This window comes from Denticeps clupeoides, chromosome 14, assembly GCF_900700375.1.
Source record: "Denticeps clupeoides chromosome 14, fDenClu1.1, whole genome shotgun sequence".
NCBI classification, from domain to species: domain Eukaryota; kingdom Metazoa; phylum Chordata; class Actinopteri; order Clupeiformes; family Denticipitidae; genus Denticeps; species Denticeps clupeoides.
The window spans coordinates 2,442,273-2,464,324 of record NC_041720.1 but is presented as its reverse complement, the minus strand read 5'-3'; the positions used below and the strand labels follow the sequence as shown (position 1 = coordinate 2,464,324).

At 47.0% G+C, this 22,052-nt stretch overlaps 1 protein-coding gene across 1 annotated transcript; it reads left to right on the top strand.

Annotated features, from left to right (window-relative positions):
- Positions 1-154: 154 nt before the first annotated feature.
- On the top strand, positions 155-13,497 carry LOC114802959 (gamma-aminobutyric acid receptor subunit rho-2-like). Its single transcript, XM_029002129.1, has 10 exons — positions 155-392; positions 813-926; positions 1,828-1,934; positions 7,740-7,807; positions 9,275-9,498; positions 10,721-10,803; positions 11,002-11,142; positions 11,345-11,497; positions 11,589-11,797; positions 12,244-13,497. The coding sequence occupies exons 1-10, from the start codon at positions 268-270 to the stop codon at positions 12,550-12,552; spliced, it is 1,533 nt and encodes a 510-aa protein (XP_028857962.1). The 5' UTR covers positions 155-267; the 3' UTR covers positions 12,553-13,497.
- Positions 13,498-22,052: the final 8,555 nt, after the last annotated feature.

Here is a 22,052-nt window from a genome sequence, read left to right as displayed (position 1 = left end):
CGCTGGACGGTCGTGCGTGTTACGTCACGACACGGAACGCGACCCCGCGGACCAATCCCGTCCGCGTCCCGTCGGTACCCCCCCCCCCCCCCCCCCCCCCCCACCCTCGGCGCGGTACAGGAGCCGCCAGCGTCTCCGCGGCGCGCCAGTGTGGCTGCGCTGCGCCGGGAACGGGAGGATGTGGCTGCGCTCCGGACACGACGGCTCGCTGCGCGCCGCTTTTCCCGAGAACCTACGCGCTGTTTCCCGTTTTTAAAGTAGGGCGCGATGCCTTATTTTACGAAGGCGGCGTTTGTGCTGTTCGGTCTGATTCTGATCGGAGGCTGCGCGAAGCTCAGAAGCGGCAGAACCAGGCGGTGGACCGGAGCCGGAGAGGCTCACAAGCACGGCGCGTAAGCGTTTCCTTCTCTCTCTTTCTTTCTTTCTTTTTTTTTAAGTGCATTTCTCACTGTGATCAACTTTTGCTCTGGTCCGAAATCGTCCCGATGGCGATATCGGAGCGCGCTGCGTGGAGACGACCGTGCGTAAAACGCACCGGCCCGTTGCGTTACCGCGCACGGCGACGCAGCGAGAGTCCCCGGTTCTGGCTGCGTGGGCCGCCTTCTGCCCGCCCCCTAATCAGGTCGCCGTTTCCAGACACGCGTGGCGAGCGACACCAAGCCCCCCCCGCACGACGGCAGCATCGCGCGTACTGCGCGCCGTGAACGTTGGCAGCGCCAGCACACGGATCCTAGAAAAGCCAGCCTGGCCCCCGAATCACGAACGTGTGACCAGTGTGATCCGGCTCATGGTTCCGTTTTCTTGTCTCTCAGGGGTGCAAGAGCGCCCCCGGTGACCCCGCACGCTCCCCACGGGCCAATCGGCGTCAAGCGCGCTGAGGAGAGGGGTGCGCAATCTCATTCCGCGACCAGTGAAATTGGTCTGAGGTAAATAATAATAATAATTAAAAAGTGACATTTTAAATCTGTGTTATCCATCCCGCCATAAAATGTGACGCTCCAGGCTGAGCCGTGAAGATAATGATGGAATATCTGCATACACGTAGAGTGGAACTTTATTAGCAATTATTCCAGTGGAAGTCCCAGCTTCGTTCATTATTAGAAAGCCTTCTCAGTTATTACAATACAGCTTGAGAACAGTTGAAAAAAAGCAATTAAACTGGCCATGTAAACCAGTACGAGGGTGCTAGTAGCCTAGTGGGTAACACACTCAAGGCCGTTCCCTAAATCACCCTAAACATTTGGACGGGCGTGTGTGTCATTTACATTTACAGCATTTACCAGACAGCATTTATCCAGCACGACTTACAATCAGTAGTTACAGGGACAGTCCCCCCGTGGAGACACTCAGGGTTAAGTGTCCTGCTCAGGGACACGATGGTAGTAAGTGGGGTTTGAACCTGGGTCTTCTGGTTCATAGGCGAGTGTGTTACCCGCTAGGCTACTACCACCTACTACCGGCTGGAAAACGAACATTAACACCCAATGCAAGGTAACGTCTGAATTCTACATACGTGTTCTTTTAAAGTTGAGGGGGCTCTGAGGGTCCAGGAGTTTGATTATAGTAGGGAGGTAGTAGCCTAGTGGTTAAGACACTCACCTGTGAACCAGAAGACCCAGGTTCAAATCCTGCTTACTACCAATGTGTCCCTGAGCAAGACACTTAACCCTACGTTGCTCCAGGGGGGGACTGTCCCTGTAACTACTGATTGTAAGTCGCTCTGGATAAGGGCGTTTGGTAAATGCTGTAAATGTAAATGTAAATTATGGGAGAGAACGTGGATCAGAGCCTGGAGCGTCCACCAGTGAATGGAATCTGTCTTTGCAGTCTACTGTCCAAGAAGGCGGTCGATATGACCAAGACGCGCAAGGTGAAAACAGACCACCTGCTGCGAGTGGACGACCATGACTTCACCATGAGACCAGCTTTCGCAGGTACGTGGCTTCGTGTTCATGCTTCACCTGCTCGTGCCACATTCTAACGTCCATGGTAAACATCTACTTTCATAGGAAAAAAAGTATACATCTGCAATGGTGTTTGCCATCATGTCCATATGCTGGCGAAACGATGACGGCATCTGCTGAGATCTAAACGAAGTGTGATTGACTGTTTGAGGTGTTGCGACAGATGGAGCATCGTTCCTGTTCATCCCGGTTCTTTACCAATTACAGTTAGAACGTTACTGAGTGCCGGTTTGTGCTCTGGGCCTCAGTTCTCGAACTGTGGTTCTCTCTAAGGACGATATTCACTGGGCCTTCACTGCGGTTTCTTCGTAAAGTAAAGTCATTGTTTTTGTCATTGTGGAACACTGCAGCACAACACACGGTGACACGGTGAAACGTGTCCCCTGTATTCAACCATCTCCCTCGGTGAGCATTAGGCACCATGACAGGTACCCGGGGAGCAGTGTGTGGGGACAGTACCTTGATCGAGGGGACCTCAGTGGCGCCTTGGCGATTTGAACCGGCAACCTTATGACTGCAGTGCTGCTTCCTTAACTGCTTAATGCCCCTTAATGGTGGCCATGATGGTGGTACTTGGTGGTTCTCGACCTTTTTCCACTTGATAAGGTATCGTTGTCACATTGGATAAAATCATCCGGCAAACAAGTGTCTACATCTATTAATTCGACGTACAAAATAAGGTGTTGGGGTCCACAAATGCTCCACTTTTATTTTCGACTTCGGCTGCCTGACGTCCCCCTGAGAAGCGCTCTTACGTGTCTGGAATCGCTTGGACGGCGTTTCCCGCCTGCTTCGAGAGGCACAGACGTGCAGTGTTACTAATGAAAGCCTCTTGTGGGGATGCTCCACGCTTCCAGAAGGAATCGTTATCTGCGCCAACAGGGGGTCTCGGGAAAGGAAGGGGGGGCGCGGCGAGGCAAAACAACAATCACGCAAATCCTGCTGGTGGAGCCCCACAATGTCCCCTCACTCCCGGTAAGCCTCCTTATCGCCCAACAGCGTCTCGTTCTCTTGTTTGGTTAAAATGGAAGCGTAAGGTGTCTCCTGCTCTCACAGACAGCGCTTTATTCTTCAAGCCGGGGGGGCGTCGGTGGGAAGGAAGCCTTTTAAATTGTAAATAAAAGGGGGGGGGACGCTCTGCTCTCCTGCCTCACGTTCATATATTCATATTTGTTTGTGAAAGTAGGGCCGTGGTACGTTTATGCTGTAAAAAGCCTGTGGGTCCAGTAGAATCAGTGTCAGTAGTTTGGGGGGCTTGAAAGACCCCATATGCAAAGTGCATTGTCATTGTGACACACAGTAGCACCGCACAAAGTGCAGTAAAAGTGCGTACGGCATTTCGAATGTCCGTATGGACAAGGCCCCGTATGGAGCAAGGCCCCCGAGAATTTTTATGACGTCATTATGATGTAATCGATTATGTTCTGCACCGCATCCATGCAGAATCGTCTGCATCGCGATGCATCGATTAGGAGATTCGTTTCAGCACCCCTAATAAAAAAGTGGAAAAAAAAAAGTGATAAAGTGAAGTGATTGTCACTTGTGATGCACAGCACACAGTGCTCATGTAGCGGTTCTTCTTCTGCGTTGTGTAATTTTTTGATTCCTTTTCTCGAACCGTAATTGACGAGCTGACACCCAAGAAATTTTCCGTGCAAAGTGTATTCTAAAAGCAAGGTCACGCCAGAACATCGCGTCACAACTCGCGTCTCTCTGCACCTCTCTCACAGCTCATGCCATGTGTCTAAGAGAACTAAACATTAACATAAAGTATTTACAATTTAAAATATTGCATACCTGTACAAACTGCATCTCTCTACAATATACAGTATTAATGGAACATAAAAAAAAAATATTCACAAAATAACACACATGCAAAATATTCCGAATTTGTACATAAATTAAAATAGAAGAAATAACTTTTTACACACAAACCCCACACACCTCTCACAGCTCATGCCATGTGTCTAAGAGAACTAAACCGGGTCTCCAACCCACTAACCCAAGGGCACGGCCGCATCCAACCACTTTTCGGGGGTGATCAAAGTTTTAGAACCCACATAACTTTTTATAATAATCATAAATTGAACAAAAAAAAATACAGAAACATATTTGACATAACCAGAAACATTAACACATTTTAACATTCTACAATTAAACAAACACCCTGATTGTTGTTATAATTCCCTCACCCACATCAGAATACAGGTGAACAAAATAAAAGTCTTTAGAAAATAAGAAAATAAAAGACACAAGAAAAGAAGAAATACATTTATAAATCTAGTGTAACCATTTAACTCGGGCACACTCACAGTGAAATGTGTCCTCTGTATTTAACCTTCACCCTTGGTGAGCAGTGGGCAGCCATGACAGGCGCCCAGGGAGCACTGTGTGGGGACGGTGCTTTGCTCAGTGGCGCCTTGGCGGATCGGGATTTGAACCGGCAACCTTCTGATTACGAGGCCGCTTCCTTAACCGCTATGCCACCACGGCACACCCCGCCTCGAGCCCCACGGATAGTCACAGAATGTCTCCACTTCTCTGGAGTGTCAGCAGCCGCAATCTGGCCGGTGGAATTATAACCGCTAATCCACGAGAAAGGGAGCACTCCGCCGCCATTAGGTGTGATGGATGGGGTGGCTTTTCTTTTCTTACCGGCAAAAAAAAAAATCTCGGTTGTACAGCAGTGCAATACCTTTAATATGATATTTATTGCTTTTCCTGTATCCATTACAGAAATTTATTACAGAAAAAAAAAAATCTAGAATTCAGTTTAATTTGGTTTTGCTATTAATTTTAGCCAAATATTTAGTGTTCGGTCTTTAGAAATGTTTGACTCTATCCATAAATTCAGCGGTTTGACTGTTATTTATTTTTTTGCACTTATTGTGAAGAGTTTGAGAACTTCTGCTCTAAATTCTAACATCCAACCTAGAATTGAAATGAACAGGCCCGATGGGACGTCATGACGATTGCAGAACATGAAATGTGGATCACATCCAAAAGCCCAGGGCAATTAAACAATTTAGAAAAATGAAAATAAACCTTTGAAGTAATAATCGAGACGCTTTATTGTTGGACTTCGGGAGTGATTTTCACTCTTTGATATTTGGTTATAGTTGGATGTTTGATCCAGCTGTTCCTCAAGCAGCAGTAAAATACGGCAAAAAGTTGTAATGTGTTTTTAAATGAAACCTTCACCGGTGTTGAGGGTGTAGTATTGCTGGTTAAAATTAAAATGAAAGTTAATTAACGTACGAGAAACGCCTCTGAAAGTAAGGCCTCTCTATGCATAACAACCAGGAGTTCGTTGGTAAAGACAAAAAGGTGCGAGCGAGGTCCTCAGAGTGCCGGGCTTCTGTCTGTGTCTGACTGTCTGTCTGTCTGTGAGCTCTAGACTGTGGGATGATTTAAGGCGCGGAGGACTCTCATGTAGCCGTCAGTCTCCCGACCCTCATGGCCCAGTGACAGCTGCAACCTTCCAGGCAGGAACCATCTCTCCAGGAAGGATCTGACTTGGTCTGCAGACATCTCACCGAAATGAAACCGAATAGAAAATACACAGTAGTGGCATTATTAATAAGCAATCACACTTATTAGTACAGTCAACTGTGAGGTATTGACACCTAGACAGAAAGTAAGGTTTCAGAATATAACTTCATATATAACAAGATTTTTCTTTCAACCACATTTATGAAATTCTAAAACCTGATTTTCAGTCATCTCCATGAATTTAATAAATAGTGTATCTAAGTACAGAGCACACGATGCACACAGTGAAATTTGTCCTCTGCATTTAACCCATCACCCTGAGTGAGCAGTGGGCAGCCATGATAGGCGCCCGGGGAGCAGTGTGTGGGGACCTCAGTGGCACCTTGGCGGATCGGGATTCGAACTGGCAACCTTCTGATTACGGGGCCGCTTCCTTAACCACTCGGCCACCGCTGCCCCATTAGGAGGCAGTCGTTGATTATTAGCTACAGAAACATACCACTGGATCAAAAAAATAAGGATCATTTACTTCAGTAAGATGCTGCAAAATTTTTCACAATTTTGAAAAGAATGGGGCGGGGGGTTTATATGGTTCTTCCTCAGCTCCAGACAACGGGTTTTTCCAACCGTGGCCAACGGGGTTCTTGAGTTCGAACTTGTAGTGAAAGGCCTGTTTGGCTGGGCAGATATATGGAACCTTATAAACGTGAATCATGTCACCCTGTACGCTGAACAATGTTACTTTCAGTCCAGGAGTCATTCATGTAGCCCTGGCTCGAACCCTTTGAAAGCAGCGGTGTCACCTTTTTGAGGTGAGGTTTCGGCAGGCTGCCGGGGACGTACTGTTGATTCCATACGTGGGGTTCGAGTCAGAATCCTCAGACTCGTATCTGCGGCAGAGAAACGAACTTCTGCAATAAAAAGCCGCTCTCTGTACGACCCAGCTGTTGCTAAGCAACTTTCGTTCAGCCAGTCGTGGTTATGTGACATCTTGATTGGTGTAATAATGACGATGGTATTTAATAAATGTCCCTCCGCCATGGCTCTCTGAGGTTGCAGAAATTATTGGATGATTGCTGAACAAAAGACAACCTTCCTCTTCCTCACCATCCCAGCCGCCCAATTCTTCTTTCCGCAACTAGAAGCCCGAGTTGCCGGATTTATCCCGTCCTTTGCCGCGCAGCAGCTGCTTTTCCTCTTGGCAGGTGACAGGTGACAGGTGTGTGTGTGTTCCATGCCGAGATGGCGCAGCATATGGTGCCAGTCGAGGATGCGCCACGCAGACAGCTGGTACCAGATGATGAGTTAATACCCGGCCTGCCAAGTAACAGACAAGCTAATGGGCGCCGCGGCGTTGCGTAACCCGCCGCTGACACCCGCCGCCGATTAAAGGGTCGCGACCTCGCAACACAGCCTCTGATTACAGAGCATTGATGAGAAGTGATGAGAGAGCATCGGTTAATGCTACCGAACACCATAAATACGTTAAAGAGATGGAAGTCCCTGCTCATTTTTATATTAACTCGGCCAGCATCTTTTCAAGCATCGAAGCGAATGAAGTGAAGTGATTCGCAGCAGCACAGCACACGGTGCACACAGTGAAATGTGTCCTCTGCATTTAACCCATCACCCTGAGTGAGCTGTGGGCGGCCATGACAGGCGCCCGGGGAGCAGTGTGTGGGGACGGTGTTTTGCTCAGTGGCACCTCAGTGGCACCTTGGCGGATCGGGATTCGAACCGGCAACCTTCTGATTACGGGGCCGCTTCCTCAACCGCTAGGCCACCGCTGGCCCGTGTCCATGTACCAAAAACACGCAACGTCCCGACGTTCTCTCCTCGTGCGGTTTTTAAGGAAGAGGAGGCCCAATATCTCGGCAATCCAAGATGAAAGATAACGAGACCTTCAGACCAGGGACCCGGGCTGTGATCTCCACCGTGTCAGGGTTTCGACCGAGATCTCGTCACTAAGCTCCGTGTCCTGGCTGGACGGCCACGGCCTGGGTGCCGACTGGAAGCGATTTTGTCGGGCTCTTAAATGTTGTTCCTTCAGAACGCCGCCGAGGCCTTCAGATATTAAAATATTGACCACGACACCCGCAGCTTTAATCGTGGTTTTTGCAGCGGAATCACCCCTCGCCGTTCTCGGCATGACGCGTGCGATGCCCGCAGCGCCTCCTTTTCCTGCCCTGTTGGTTACAAGTCACCCCGGGCCGAGCGGCGCTGCTTTCAGAACGTCAGCTTTCTGTAGGGATATCGTCATGCTTTCCTTTCCTCGCCCTGCAGGCCCCGCTGTTCCTGTGGGAGTGGACGTACAAGTGGAGAGCTTGGACAGTATTTCAGAAGTAGATATGGTAAGCGTGATTTTTTAATCATTATTTTTTTAATACTTGAACCAGGAATAGACATCCATTGCAGTCATTCGGCTATTGTGAGAACATCCGAGCTACATGCTTCTGGGTGCAGTAGCTTGAATAACGTAGGCTGGGTGCATCAAATAAATCGGAGGTGGGCTGAAAAATAGCAAATAATTATATTCATTATTGACATCATGCAGGCAAGTGGCGCGTAATGCAATTAAATCGATAAGGGCCCTGAATCCAGAGGTTAACAGAGGAGGGGGGAGCATTCCGTGTTGTCAGATTGCAATGTTATTTTAAGTTGAAATTTGTCTTGAGATGTGATTTTCCACACGTTCATCGCAGAGCCCCAGCCGAGGAGCGAATGTGTCTGTGCTGGACGTCCGAGCCAATGGACTGGCAAAAGGAAACCTGTTCGCGCTGTGCGATCATTAGTGTAATTTCACGCACGAAAAAGAGTCAGTTCTTTTCCGCGACGAGAGATCGGCTGTGCTGGAAACATGGCCAATGTTTAATTTAATTACTTGTCTAGTCTGTTCACTGCTAGGGAGCTGGACCCAGAACAACTCGAATGTTGTGTTAGAGACGAAGGATCGTGTCTAATTTTAATGTCTGGATTTGAAAACGGGGCACCAGGCCGTTGGCTCCCATGTAGCCCTCTTGACCTTTAAACACACAAGAGCAGGCCAGAAGGACGCCATCATGGCATCTGTCACCATGGTTTTGGCGATTTTTCTACATTTATATTACAAACGTCGTGTAATACTTGACAGTTATTTTTTTTATTATTGTATTGGAGCCTGTGTCTATGAGCCGTATCAGGGATTTATTCTTACGTAATGCGCGTTAGAGATGATCTGCTTAGGTGACGGAGGAAACAAGTCTCTGTCAGTAGTGGACCAGTGTTAAACTAAAATTAGCATTTTGCCCAAACCGACGCCCAGCAGATCAACTTTTGTTTTTTTATGAGCAACATTTGAAAAGGGGAGGAGCCTGTAGGCTCTGCTGTCGGGACCACGCCCACTGCCAACACCACCATGCTGATCGCCGTTGCTTTAATTGAAGCGCTCTGATGGGTGACCTGGTGAATTGGAAACATGCTACGTCTTAAATAGTGTCCTCAAATTTTTCATTCTGTAGTGAATCTTTTTAAAGTCCTGGTACTTGTCTGTAGACCATGTGTTTCTGATCATTTTCAAGAAACGTTTCCTTCTGATCATTCTGCTTTTGATATGGAGCAAACAATGCAATTCTTGGAATCCTGCAGTGGCCAATAACTTTCACATAAAATAGTGTCCAGCTCCGGGCTTGGAGTGCTGCTGCGTTCATAATGTTCCCTGCTCCACCGCACCTGATTACTCGATTCACTCCTGAATGAAGCCATTCAGCAGCAGATATATATATATATATATATGTGTGTGTGTGTGTGTGTGTGTGTGTGTGTGTTGTTTCCTTGTGCAGGACTTCACCATGACTCTCTACCTCCGACATTACTGGAAAGATGAGCGCCTCTCCTTCCCCAGCACCACCAACAAGAGCATGACGTTCGACGGGCGCCTGGTGAAGAAGATCTGGGTCCCCGACGTGTTCTTCGTCCACTCCAAAAGATCCTTCATCCACGACACCACCACGGAGAACATCATGCTCCGAGTGTACCCTGATGGCCACGTGCTTTACAGCCTGAGGTGATGGAATTCTCCGAATCGATCCGGGTGGCTCTCCACATCCTAACTTCTGCCTTAGTGTTGCAACCCACCCCCATGTGATTCTGTGAAGGACCCGCCTCCCTGGCTCAGCAGTGTTTTGTGCTGAGAAAAACGCAAAGCAATAGTGGAAACCGAAAAGTTGAGTTCATTTTATTTCCCGCTTTGACATATTTCAAAGCCAGGAGGTGGAAAATAATCATTTAAACATATAGATCATATTTACAGTAGCTTTTACTGGGCAGAAACCTGAGTAGAAACGCTGAGCAAATCTACACCACCTTCTGTTAAATATCCCTCTGTCCAGGCAGCAGAAAAATGCAGAAAAAGTGGCATTAAGTCAAGTCTGCAGCTTGCTAGACGCCAGGGGACAAAATCTGAAAGCCTGTGGTGACCTAGCGGCCAGGGAAGAGGACGGGTAATCGAAAGGTTGATGGTTCCAATCCCGAGCTGCCAAGGTACCGTCCCCACACACCGCGTCGCACAGTGACCACCACTTCACCCTCATGTCAGTGACGTCTTGTCTGCACCTGGGCAGAGGGAGATGTCAGGAGGAAGGAATAATCTAGAGCAATTTTCTCAGTTGTTATTGCAGTTCCATTCTGAAATATTTTTTTTGGTCCAGATGTTTGTTTGCACTCGAACTGAGAACCATTACACGGACCGCAGTAAGACGTGGGCCATAATTTTAAAGTAAAGTGATTGTCACATGTGATACACAGCAGCACAGCACACGGTGCACACAGTGAAATTTGTCCCCTGCATTTAACCCATCACCCTGAGTGAGCAGTGGGCAGCCATGACAGGCGCCCGGGGAGCAGTGTGTGGGGACGGTGCTTTGCTCAGTGGCACCTCAGTGGCACCTTGGCGGATCGGCAACCTTCTGATTACAGGGCCGCTTCCTTAACCGCTAGTTCACCACTGCCCCATAATTTACAAAAGTCCTGGACGCTTCAGTGACATTTCAAGGACATTGAGGGTTCTTCAGGAGGTGTCATGTATTTTGATGCTGTCGCGAGAATCAGCTTTATTTCTGTCTTTATTTATTTATTTAGCCCTGCGCATACGTTGGTTTGTTTGACGCGCCTTTTCAGCCTCTCTTATGCACACAGCGGAGATGGAAGTCCATGAGCTGCCGCGCGAGCTCTTTTGTGGCGTGTGCATGGTTCTTTCTTTTACATTTTTTTGATTATTGTGCTGCCAGGGTCACCGTGACTGCAGCCTGCAACATGGATTTCAGCCGCTTTCCGTTGGACTCGCAGACGTGCACTCTGGAGCTGGAGAGCTGTAAGTCCGTAGTAATACGCACAAAAACACGTCTGACCCACTTTACGCAAGTAAAACCGCAAAGGAGGAAGATCTTTCTGTGATGTTGGAATCAGAGGAGGCCATAAAAGAGAATAATCTGCGCGCTACGCAGACAGCGCTCAGGCCATGAATGATGAATGAACGGTTTTTAAGAGACCCTGGTCCCCCCGCTTTCAGATGCATACACTGACGAGGACCTCATGCTGTACTGGAAGAGCGGCGACGAGTCCTTGAGCACGGACGACAAGATCTCGCTCTCGCAGTTCCTCATCCAGAAGTTCCACACCAGCTCCCGGCTGGCGTTCTACAGCAGCACAGGTTACGTTTTTTACTTCTTTTTACGTTAAATGGCTGAACCTGCCGAAACACGACCACTGTGTGGCTATTCAACTGAACATAATGTCGTCCACGTCAAACTCTGAGACGGCTGAGGTCGTCCCTGAGCCTCTGACGGTTGTAGGTCTTCTCATGTGGAAAAAAAACGTTGATTTCTGGCTTTTTTCCCCCCCTTCTTCTCCAGGTTGGTACAACCGCCTCTACATCAACTTCACCCTCCGGCGCCACATTTTCTTCTTCCTGCTCCAGACCTACTTCCCGGCCACGCTGATGGTCATGCTGTCCTGGGTGTCCTTCTGGATCGACAGGCGGGCCGTTCCTGCCCGGGTATCCTTAGGTACAGCCTGATCTGTCCGTCTGTCCTCATATCTATGCCGGGTGTGACCTTCTGCTTCTCACGTCCACTGTCATTAATGCATCGTGCCCAGGCATCACCACGGTGCTGACCATGTCCACCATCATCACGGGCGTGAACGCCTCCATGCCGCGAGTGTCCTACATCAAGGCGGTGGACATCTACCTCTGGGTCAGCTTCGTGTTCGTCTTCTTATCGGTGCTGGAGTACGCGGCCGTCAACTACCTGACCACGGTGAAGGACGGGAAAGATAAGAAGCTGCGGGAGAGGGCCAAGGAGCAGGTAGGAGCATTCTGTTAACGTTACATTTATATAATGGAACATCGTCTGATTTATGGCATAATTTGAATATTCTACTGTTCAGCTTTTAAAATTTCTTCCATTTTTTTCCATTCAGATTACTTATTATCTTCGTAATTGTATAATTTGTCAACTTATTTTGGCTGTTATAGTCGTTAACTGTTGATAAAAATGAATGTTCGCCAGAATCATTAAAGCTCAAAGATTTTATCTTAGATATTGTAAGTAAATTCCTAGAAATTATTAGAAAAAGTGCATCAGACTGGGATGAAATATTACTCGCCTATGGATGCTGTGGTCCATTTCGGTTTAGAAAATCTAATGCTGGTCCATAATATGGGATATGAGCAGACATATTATCGCCCTATATAGAGGCCACTGATTTCTCCAGAACGTAAATCCTAAAACAACGATCTCCCTTCTTTCAGTCCTTGCCCTGCACTTGTGGCATGTCCCACGCCAGGACGATGATGCTGGATGGCACGTACAGCGAGGCCGACAACAACAGCCTGGCAGGCTACGCCCAGCCCCCCATGGGGGCCGAGGTCCCCCAGGAGAAGCAGGAACGCATGGTGGTCCACCTCTCCCTGGACAACGAATCCACCGGGACCAAGAAGAAGGGCATCCGGGGCTTTCGCATCATTCAGAACACCCACACCATCGACACATACTCCCGCATGATCTTTCCTGGAGCCTACATCATCTTCAACCTCATTTACTGGTGCGTGTACTGCTGAGGGCGCCGGTACGGGAACCCACGGCCGGAACGTCTACGCAGCACTCGATGTGTAACGCTGGAGTAAAGCTCGTGGAGAGTTCAGGAGAGGATCGACGCATCACACGACCTCCGGACCCCATGTGTAGTGTCGTTATCGGGGACCTGATCAAGGACCTGCCCTGTTCCGCGGACTCCGCGTTTCGCCGGCAGGAGCCGAGCTGCTGGCACCGGAAGCGATGAGGATGTTTCTAGTGCCGTCTTTGTAGATTTTAGAACTTGGCAGAAACAGCCAGCGTGCTAGATAAACGTGCGGCCTGGACGCGTTCACCACGGAGGGACCTCATTACCTGCATATGATTCACATGCCATTGTACCTTAATTGTAATGTAGTTTTTTTGGTACCGCTTCATAAGACTGGAGTCCATGTAGCGACGGTCGCTTCGTGGGCAAGTGGAGTCCTTGCGAAAGGCCACAGGCATGTAGATGGGCTTTAAATGAACTGGACCAGCCTTAATCTGGAGTCTCCAGGTATTTCCCCTCGACGTCTGTCCTCGTGTCTCTTTTCACATCTCATGTCTTCGTCAACGTCCACTCGTTCCACTCGTCGAATAGACAACGTGACAAAGTTCCCAGCTTCAGTGTGACCGTGTTGCTCCGCCCCCTTTCCCGACCGCGGCAACCAATCCCCCTTCGGCTCCTCGTTTTGCCTCTGTTGCCGTGGCAACGCACACGGACTCACCTCAGCGTTCCATCCAAGGACCAATCTCTCCATCAGGTCGAACACACACACAGTGTAAAGAATGTATGCTTCTTGAAGCAGGTCTTAAGTACACACACAAATATTAATATTGAGAATGCGGGGCATGTTTTGTATAGAATTTTGTGACCTTTTGACCTTTTTTTCTTTCATTTAAAAAGAAAAAGTAGCTTTCCTGAATAAAGATTTTGTTCATTTTCTAACCGAGCGAGTGTTGCTGTTGAATGTTTCCTTCTCTCGACAGACAAGAGTTTCTAAGAATAGAAAAGCCCGGTTCCTGACACCGTCTCTGAGAGTGGAGCGTTTGGAATGGGGGGAAAAAAGGAAAAAAGCCCTAATCCCGGTCGGAGCGTGTGCGATACAACCCAGCAAACAAATGACATTAAATTCCGCTCTGTGCAGGAATCTTGTGTTCGTATGTAGGCCAACTGTCAAAAATTCTGCCGAGGATCTCAGGCCCAGACGTCGCTTCGGTCGAGGAAACCGAACGTGTATTTATCATAAACCTGCTGAATGTGCCAAACTGAATAAAAACTGGTAAATGTGAAATGGGAATCAAACTTGAAGGAACTGGACATGGGTGTAAGTTCTGAGTAATTAGACATAATGACTGAATCACATAGAATCATGAATATGATCATTGATCTTCTTATTATCATTAATAATAAGTTGTTTTTCTCGATTTTTAATTAGCTTTCCATACATGGAGGGCTAGTTAAAGTGTCTAACTCTGTCTGGAACCATAATAACCACCATTTTTATCGTGTGCTGGCCACGACCCGGTGAACTGCACAGATAGATTGTGGGGGAATAACAGAACAGTTATTCATTTCATGCGTTATTACCTCCTGCCAATATGGCCAGATGTGAAATAAGTGAAAATAGCCCCGTTTCCTCCAGGTATGACCCTGTCCCAGCTTCGTAAGTTGGGAGCTGCAGCGTATCTGGTCAGGTTCCACCGTAGGGATGATCTCATAACGCCATAACCGGTATTGGGGTTAGATTTCTATTATTATTATTTACATTATTGGTAGTGTTGTGTTAATAATGTCAGTAGTAACTGTGGGCAGTATAGACCTCTCTGGTCTTTATAGATTTCCCCTCGTTCCTTCACGAAGGACTTAGCGGTGCTACTCGGACTAATCTTCTTATCTCTACCATAAGTGCTTTTCTAGAACCTTACCCACAATCCACCAGGCCTCCTCGCTTATTATATATGCATTTATTTCCTTCTATTCTTGAACTTGAACTGTCTGGAACACGCCCTTTCCTGGGCGGCTGGGGGGGGCGATGTGAAGGGTTTCTTCAGTCTTTTCCTCCAAGGCAGCCCTGCACTCTACCGTCCTCATCATGAGCAGAGGAACGTTGAAGATCTGAGAAACTATGAAGCTTTTCATCTGTTTCGTCGACCTCATGTGCTTTTTCATCATTTGGAGTCAGAAAAGAATTTAAATTAGAGTCACAACTACTGTACAGCTACTGTAATCTGTTGAATCTTACTTTATAAATGATTGCAACCTTAACTTTAACAATTTTTTTTGGTAAATTATAAGTACTAACTTAAAACATTTGATGTATTTAGCCGTAATATTTGATGTGCCTTAGAGTGAAATAAACCCCGGCACTTCATAGAGAGCAGAGTCATAATCGTGCCAGGCCGACGACAAAAACCAACACTGCGTTACGCAACGTGGCCACAGATGGGAGGTCTGCTGCTCCCACCTGACCTCTGACCCCTGGCCATGTGGCGCCGCGTCTAATGGAGGGGGGAGCGGGGCCAGGCTGCGTTATGTGTAAATACTGGCCCGGCTTTACCCAGGACCGCGGTTCTTAGAAAACGCCGCACCGTCCCGGCGACGCACGCGGTTAAACTTTGGCCCCTCTGTGTCCGCAGGAAACCTTTATGTTTCTGCAATTCTCGATTTGCGATTCAACTCTTTCAGCAGTTCACGTTTAATTAGCATAAACGACGTGGCAAAGGTCACGTCTCCACTGTCCAGAAAAGCGACAAGATGACACGACGACAAAAGGAGAGAGAATAATAACGGAAACCGGGCGCGTTGGTCAGAAACAGTCACCGTTCGGTCGGTTGGACGGTTGGTTAGTCGAGTTTATCGCCTAATGAGGAGGAACAGTTGGGCGAGAGAGAGAGAGAAAAAACCCTTTATGTAATGTGGTTGGCTTTGCATCAAGTGCTGCAATCTTCCACCCACCAAATCCAGATTAATTCTGTGCACAGAGAAGGGATCTTTTTTTTTTTTTTTTTTTAATCTGCCAGTTTGAAGTTTAAGGAAAAATTATAATAATTATAATAATAATAATAATGACACAGGGGCGGCGGTGGCCTAGCGGTTAAGGAAGCGGCCCCATAATCAGAAGGTTGCCGGTTCTAGCCTGCCACTGAGCAAAGCACCTCGGGCGCCTGTCATGGCTGCCCACTGCTCACACAGGGTGATGTGTTAAATGCAGAGGACACATTACACTGTGTGCACCGTGTGCTGTGCTGCAGTGTTTCACAATGACTAATCACTTCACTTTCACTTAAAACACCATCGGTGACAGCACCGTAATGTAATTTCAAGGGTGGGACCGGGGGCTACATTTACATTTACGCCATTTACCAGGCGCCCTTATCCAGAGTGACCATCAGTAGTTACAGGGACAGTCCCCCCCTGGAGACACTCAGGGTTAAGTGTCTTGCTCAGGACACAATGGTAGTAAGTGGGGTTCGAACCTGGGTCTTCTGGTTCATTGGCGAGTATGTTACCCACTAGGCTACTACCACCCTGATGGCTGCTGACGTTAGTGCAGTGTGAGTGTGAGTAAAATGAATGTACAAGGACGTGCTGGGGAAAACATACTAAGTGGGTGGATTTCTTTTCCGGTGGCCTTGTCTCAACAAGTGGGCGGGCGGGTAGTTCTTCACCCACCGCAGGCCCGTTTACATCAAAGGAACCCTCTTATCTTGGAGGTGCGAGTCCCCCCGATCCAGCCGTCCTGCACCCAGCTAACAGGCATTTTAACTTCCCATGTCGGGTACAATTCGTTGAAATTGCAGCCGATCAAGAGGCTTTTGCTTTTGTTACGAATGTGAAACGAATGCTGCTGCTAACCGCTGCCACACTGAAATCCCGTTTCTCGCTTTGTCACCATAACTCCTCCTGGTTCACAGAACGTTGTTCATGTACGACGAAAATAAAAAGCTATGATGGCAAATTACTAGCAATTTGTTTTTGGTATTTTTTGAGAGATGGAGTCAAATGTGGTGGGAAAAAATTCCAAATGGAGGCCAATGCTGCCATCTGCTGTCTCTATACAAGCATGGCAGAAATCATGGCACTTCAGTGAAGTGAAGTGATTGTCACATGTGATACACAGCAGCACAGCACACGGTGCACACAATGCAGAGCACCGTCTCCACACACTGCTCCCCGGGCGCCTGTCATGGCTGCCCACTGCTCACTCAGGGTATTGGGTTAAATGCAGAGGACAAATTTCACTGTGTGCACCGTGTGCTGTGCTGTTGTGTATCATAATGTCATAATCACTTCATTTTTTTTTTGTACTTCATTTTGTACTTCAACAATCATTAATGGCAACAAGATGGAAAATGATGCGCTTGAAGTCTGAAAGCTTGCTTTGCCACCTTGCTCTTTAACCGCAGGAAGTAATGGACAATTGTTTTCCCTGAAAACGCTAATCTTTTTCATTAAATCTACTTCCGCCCGGTTGAGATACAGATGATATAACACACTGAGAAGAGACACGGCCCACTTTAAAATGTAAGAGATACGGCCCATAAGCCAGTGGTTTTCCACACGTTCCAAGCAGCTGCCCATCTAGTCCGGGGTTTATGACGACCCGAAGCTGATGCTGGGACCGTAATAAACTCCTTTAAGCACCATCATCACGGCAACGCGGTGGAACGATGGCCACATTCGCACAACTTTCACAAACGGGGTTTATTTTCAAAGACCCCGGGCATGCACCAAGACAAGACGACGTGCAGAAGGCGAACAGTAGGTGGTAGTCGCCTAGTGGGTAAGACACTCGCCTGTGAACCAGAAGACCCAGGTTCAAATCCCACTTACCATTGTGTCCCTGAGCAAGACACTTAACCCTAAGTTGCTCCAGGGGGGACTGTCCCTGTAAATACTGATTGTAAGTCGCTCTGGATAAGGGCGTCTGATAAATGCTGTAAATGTAAATGTAAATGTAAATGAACACTTCTACGTAGAAACCAGCTGCACACCATCAGGGTGATGAGGAATACAGACAATATAAACCTCCGGAGCACCCCTCCAGAGTCAGTTCCTGACAAACACAACTACATGATTTGATTGGAAAATCATCATATATGGAACCAATTGAATATATAATATTGTGTTCATTTGCAGGTTCTGAAATCAGATTCAGAATTACATGCAAGGAAAAGCAAGTATTTTTATATATTTATTAAAGCCTTCGATACTTTTGCATATTTCCTGCCTAAATTTACATTTACAGCATTTACCAGACACCCTTACAAACAGTAGTTACAGGGACAGTCCCCCCTGGAGACACTGAGAATTAAGTGCTTAGGGACACGATAGTAGTAGGTGGGGTTTGAACCAGGGACTGGTCTGTGGGACTGGTTGATAGGCAGGCCACCCTCTTCATCATTGTCACATTGGTTGGGTGCCATTCCATATGAATGAAAAATAATTTGTACGTACCACAACTTTCCATTATAAACTGTTTCAGTGACTGTAATAAATATAATGTACAATTGTACTGTAATGCAATAATGCAATAACTGGACCATTAATGATCACATTAAATTTAATGTCTCTCTTTTTTTTGTTATGATCTATTTATAGCAAATACATTAAAGGTTATATTAATATAATAAATGGTTCATTTTCTGTAATGAATATACTTGATGATAGTACTGTAATGCACAGATGCAATAATCGCACCACTCAATCCCTTTTTTTTGTTATACTAAAGCAATAAAGGACAGTAAGAACGCAACCGTCTACCGCATGTAAAAAATAATATTAATATGTCAGCACTCACTACAGCACGCTCTCTTATTACATCATCTGCCACATGTGGTTTGTTTGTTTTCGAGTACGGCAGCCAGTGGCGTGGCTCCGCCCAGTGCCACATGTTGGTGGCGGGCCCAGGCCAGATGCGGTGCTTGAGTGGGGGACCTTTTTTCATGCGTTAATCCTTGATGGCCACGATGGGATCCTGTTCACGTCGCCGCCGCCGCCGCCATGTCTATAAATGTGCCTCTCGGCTGCATTTTTAGAATTTTTAGAATGAATGGCCTATAAGCAGATTACGGCGGGGAGCCCAAGCCATGTCGCGTTTGAAAGGACACCTGCGGGCAGGGCTGTCTGCTGGGACAACGCGAAACGGCGACGTAGCGCTGTGGACGGTTTACATTTATGATTATGGCATTTTCCAGCCAGCAGTTACAGGGACAGTCCCCCTTGGAGACGCTCAGAGACACAATCGTAGATGGCGGTCCAAGATGGCAGCGTGTATGGACACAGTGTCTCACAGCGCTTCTTGTCAGTGCACCTTTTTAAAACACTTTTGTTCCGTTACACCCACCAGAACCTTATGGACTTTGGAGAGGAAGCAGAAATGGGGTTAATGCATGGTTAAAAGCACTTTCGCGCACAACTGTGGTCCGGCCCACAACAACAACACAGGTTTGCTGCCGACACCACCGTGGTTGGACTTATCTCAAAGGGAGACGAGGCAGCTTATAAAAAGTAGGTCCTGAAGTTGGCAGCCTGGTGTTCAAAAAACAACCTGGCTCTGAACACCGAAAAATCCAAGGACGTCATTGTCGGCTTTAGCCCTTTACATCAACGGCGAATGTGTGGAGAGGGTCTGTACCTTCCGCTTTGTTGGCGTCCTTCTATCTGCTGACATCTCTTGGACCCACAACATCTCAGCAGTCATCAGGAAGGCTCAGCAGCGGCTACACTTCCGGCTGGCCTTCTACCACTCGTCCTTTGACAGCGTGCTGCACTGAAGATCATTGGCTGGCTTCTCCCCTCCCTGATGGACATCTCGATGCCTCATCATCAAGGACAGCTCCCACCCTGGCTTTCATCAGTTTGACCTGTTGCCCACACAACAAGGACAAACTGACTCAAGAACAGTTTTTTCCCAAAAGCCACAACCACTCTAAACTCACACATGCACGGTCGAACCCCCAAACCCCCAGACTTCCTTCATTCTAACCTACAGCTGTGAAATATCAATATTAATATTTTTTTTGCATTGAATACTGTGCAATATCTGTATACTGTTCAATAACATTATTCTCATTGTCCGTCCATTACTCACTACACACTCATCATTATTGAAAATATCTTGAAATCAATGTGCAATAATATAATATCTAATAACATGCAACCCATATGCACACATAAAACCTTACACAGTAATTTATTCTTCCCATGTGTGTATAGCAAGAGGGCAACCACTTTGTAATTCCTCACACCTTATTGTATTTAGTGTTTTTCTGGTTCTGTTTCCTACATTCATGTCTGCACTGAAGAAGCTGCTTTTAAACTCATTGTACATGCATATAGTGACAATAGAACACATTCTATTCTATTCTATTCTATTCTATTCTATTCTATTCTATTCTACCACCCCATGAAAGGCAGATGAACTGGGCCAAAAGAAAAACGAGAGTCCTCTGGTGAATGTGCATCCAACAAACACATAAAACAACATGAAATCCCACTCCGGAATACTGTGGCATGTTGGGAAGTGATCTAAGGGCCTGCATTTGTCGCCCTGATAATGGTAATGATGATGTAACACGTGGTTCATATAACGCTAATGTTTTAATGTGCCAATGTACTTAGTAAAAAGCGATGTACCAATAAAAAATGACTGATTATGAGGGGCTCAGCCATAAAAAAGACTTGAGGGACGCCTCCCTCGAGCTTGAAAAAACTTCTGTTCTTGCCTCTGTTATTGTGTGCATGCCAACATCAGGCCAGTCGACGTAGCTTTGGTCACTATCTAATCAAATTCTGCCTTATAAGTGTTGAGTTGGAAAATTTAGAAAGAAAAACATTTTGGTGTTCTTGGTACTCCTGCCATTTAACCAGATAAAGGTAGAAAAAGGAATACAAGGTCATATCAGGCAGCACTGAGGTGTCACTGGTTCCCTCTGTGCAATACTTTATGGTCTAAAATAAATCGTTTTAAATTCTAGAACTACGTTTCCTATTGGCGCTTACTGCCACTCGCCTCCGCATAATACCCAAAAGGACTTCTCCCCCTGCGCCCTGGCTCTCCGATACATTGCGTAGCAATCGAAGAGTTCTTCGAGCAGCGGAGAGAAAATACAAGAAATCTCAACTTGACTCAGACCTACTGGATTACCAGAATCTTCTGCGCAAATTATCTACTAACCTCACTACTGCTAAAACTGCTTTCTACAAAACAAAACCAGAAGCCTCTGCCCACAACCCTCAAAAACTCCACAACATCTTCTTATCCCTACTCAACCCCCCGACTTCCCCTGCCCCAACTTCATTAACAGCTGATGATTTTGCCAACTTCTTCACAGGGAAGATTGAAAAAATCTGTGAGACATTCTCCACCACTAATCCTACTCTTCCTTCTGAAAATCCAACAACTACTCTAAATCAATTTTCTAAAATCACATCTGATGAAATCATTCAGATTATATCCACAGGCAACCCAACCACCTGTCCACTAGATCCAATACCTTCTGCAATGTTTCAAACTATCTCCCCTGACCTCATCCCTTTCGTTTCTTATATCATAAACAGCTCAATCTCATCTGGCCACGTACCATCCGCCTTCAAAACAGCCAGGGTTCTTCCAATCCTAAAGAAACCCACTGCTGATCCTACAGACATTAACAATTACAGACCAGTTTCCCTCCTCTCATTTCTATCCAAAATCCTTGAGCGCTGTGTCTACAACCAGCTATCACTCCATTTATCACAGAACAACCTCCTGGATCCTAACCAGTCTGGCTTCAGAACAGCTCATTCCACCGAGACTGCCCTTTTGGCGGTTACCGAGCAGCTACATGCAGCCAGATTGGCAAAACTGTCATCAGTTCTTATTCTCCTCGACCTATCTGCTGCATTTGACACAGTTAACCACAATACTCTCTTGGCAATCCTGAAGAGGTTTGGAATTCAGGGCTCAGCATGGCAGTGGTTTGCTTCCTACCTTGATGAGCGATCTTACCAAGTGACTTGGAAAGGATCCACCTCTACCTCACGTAGACTCTCCACTGGTGTCCCTCAAGGCTCGGTGCTAGGTCCTCTCCTTTTCTCCCTCTACACGAGATCACTTGGTGAGGTCATTTCCTCACATGGATTATCCTACCACTGCTATGCTGACGACACACAACTCCTCTTCTCCTTTCCTCCCTCTGATCTTCATGCTGCTTCCAAAATCTCTGCATGTCTAACAGACATCTCGTCTTGGATGGCAGCCCATCACCTCCAACTCAATCCCACCAAAACTGAACTAATATTCATTCCAGCAGAGTCTTCACCACATCAGGATCTTGCTATTTACCTAGACAACTCGCAGCTCTCTCCTTCTGCAACAGCCCGCAACCTTGGCGTAACAATAGACAACCAACTCTCCTTCTCAACTCACATCAGCAATCTTTCCCGCTCATGCAGATTCCTTCTCTACAATATCAGATGAATCCGCCCTTACCTGTCAACCCAGGCCACCCAACTACTGGT

Bases quoted from the DNA above. Each gene is read 5' to 3' on its own strand.
- LOC114802959 (XM_029002129.1), top strand. From the start codon at position 268: ATGCCTTATTTTACGAAGGCGGCGTTTGTGCTGTTCGGTCTGATTCTG. The intron at 393-812 runs GTAAGCGTTTCC...CTTGTCTCTCAG, and splicing joins GAGGCTCACAAGCACGGCGC to GGGTGCAAGAGCGCCCCCGG. The intron at 11,143-11,344 runs GTTACGTTTTTT...CTTCTTCTCCAG, and splicing joins GGCGTTCTACAGCAGCACAG to GTTGGTACAACCGCCTCTAC.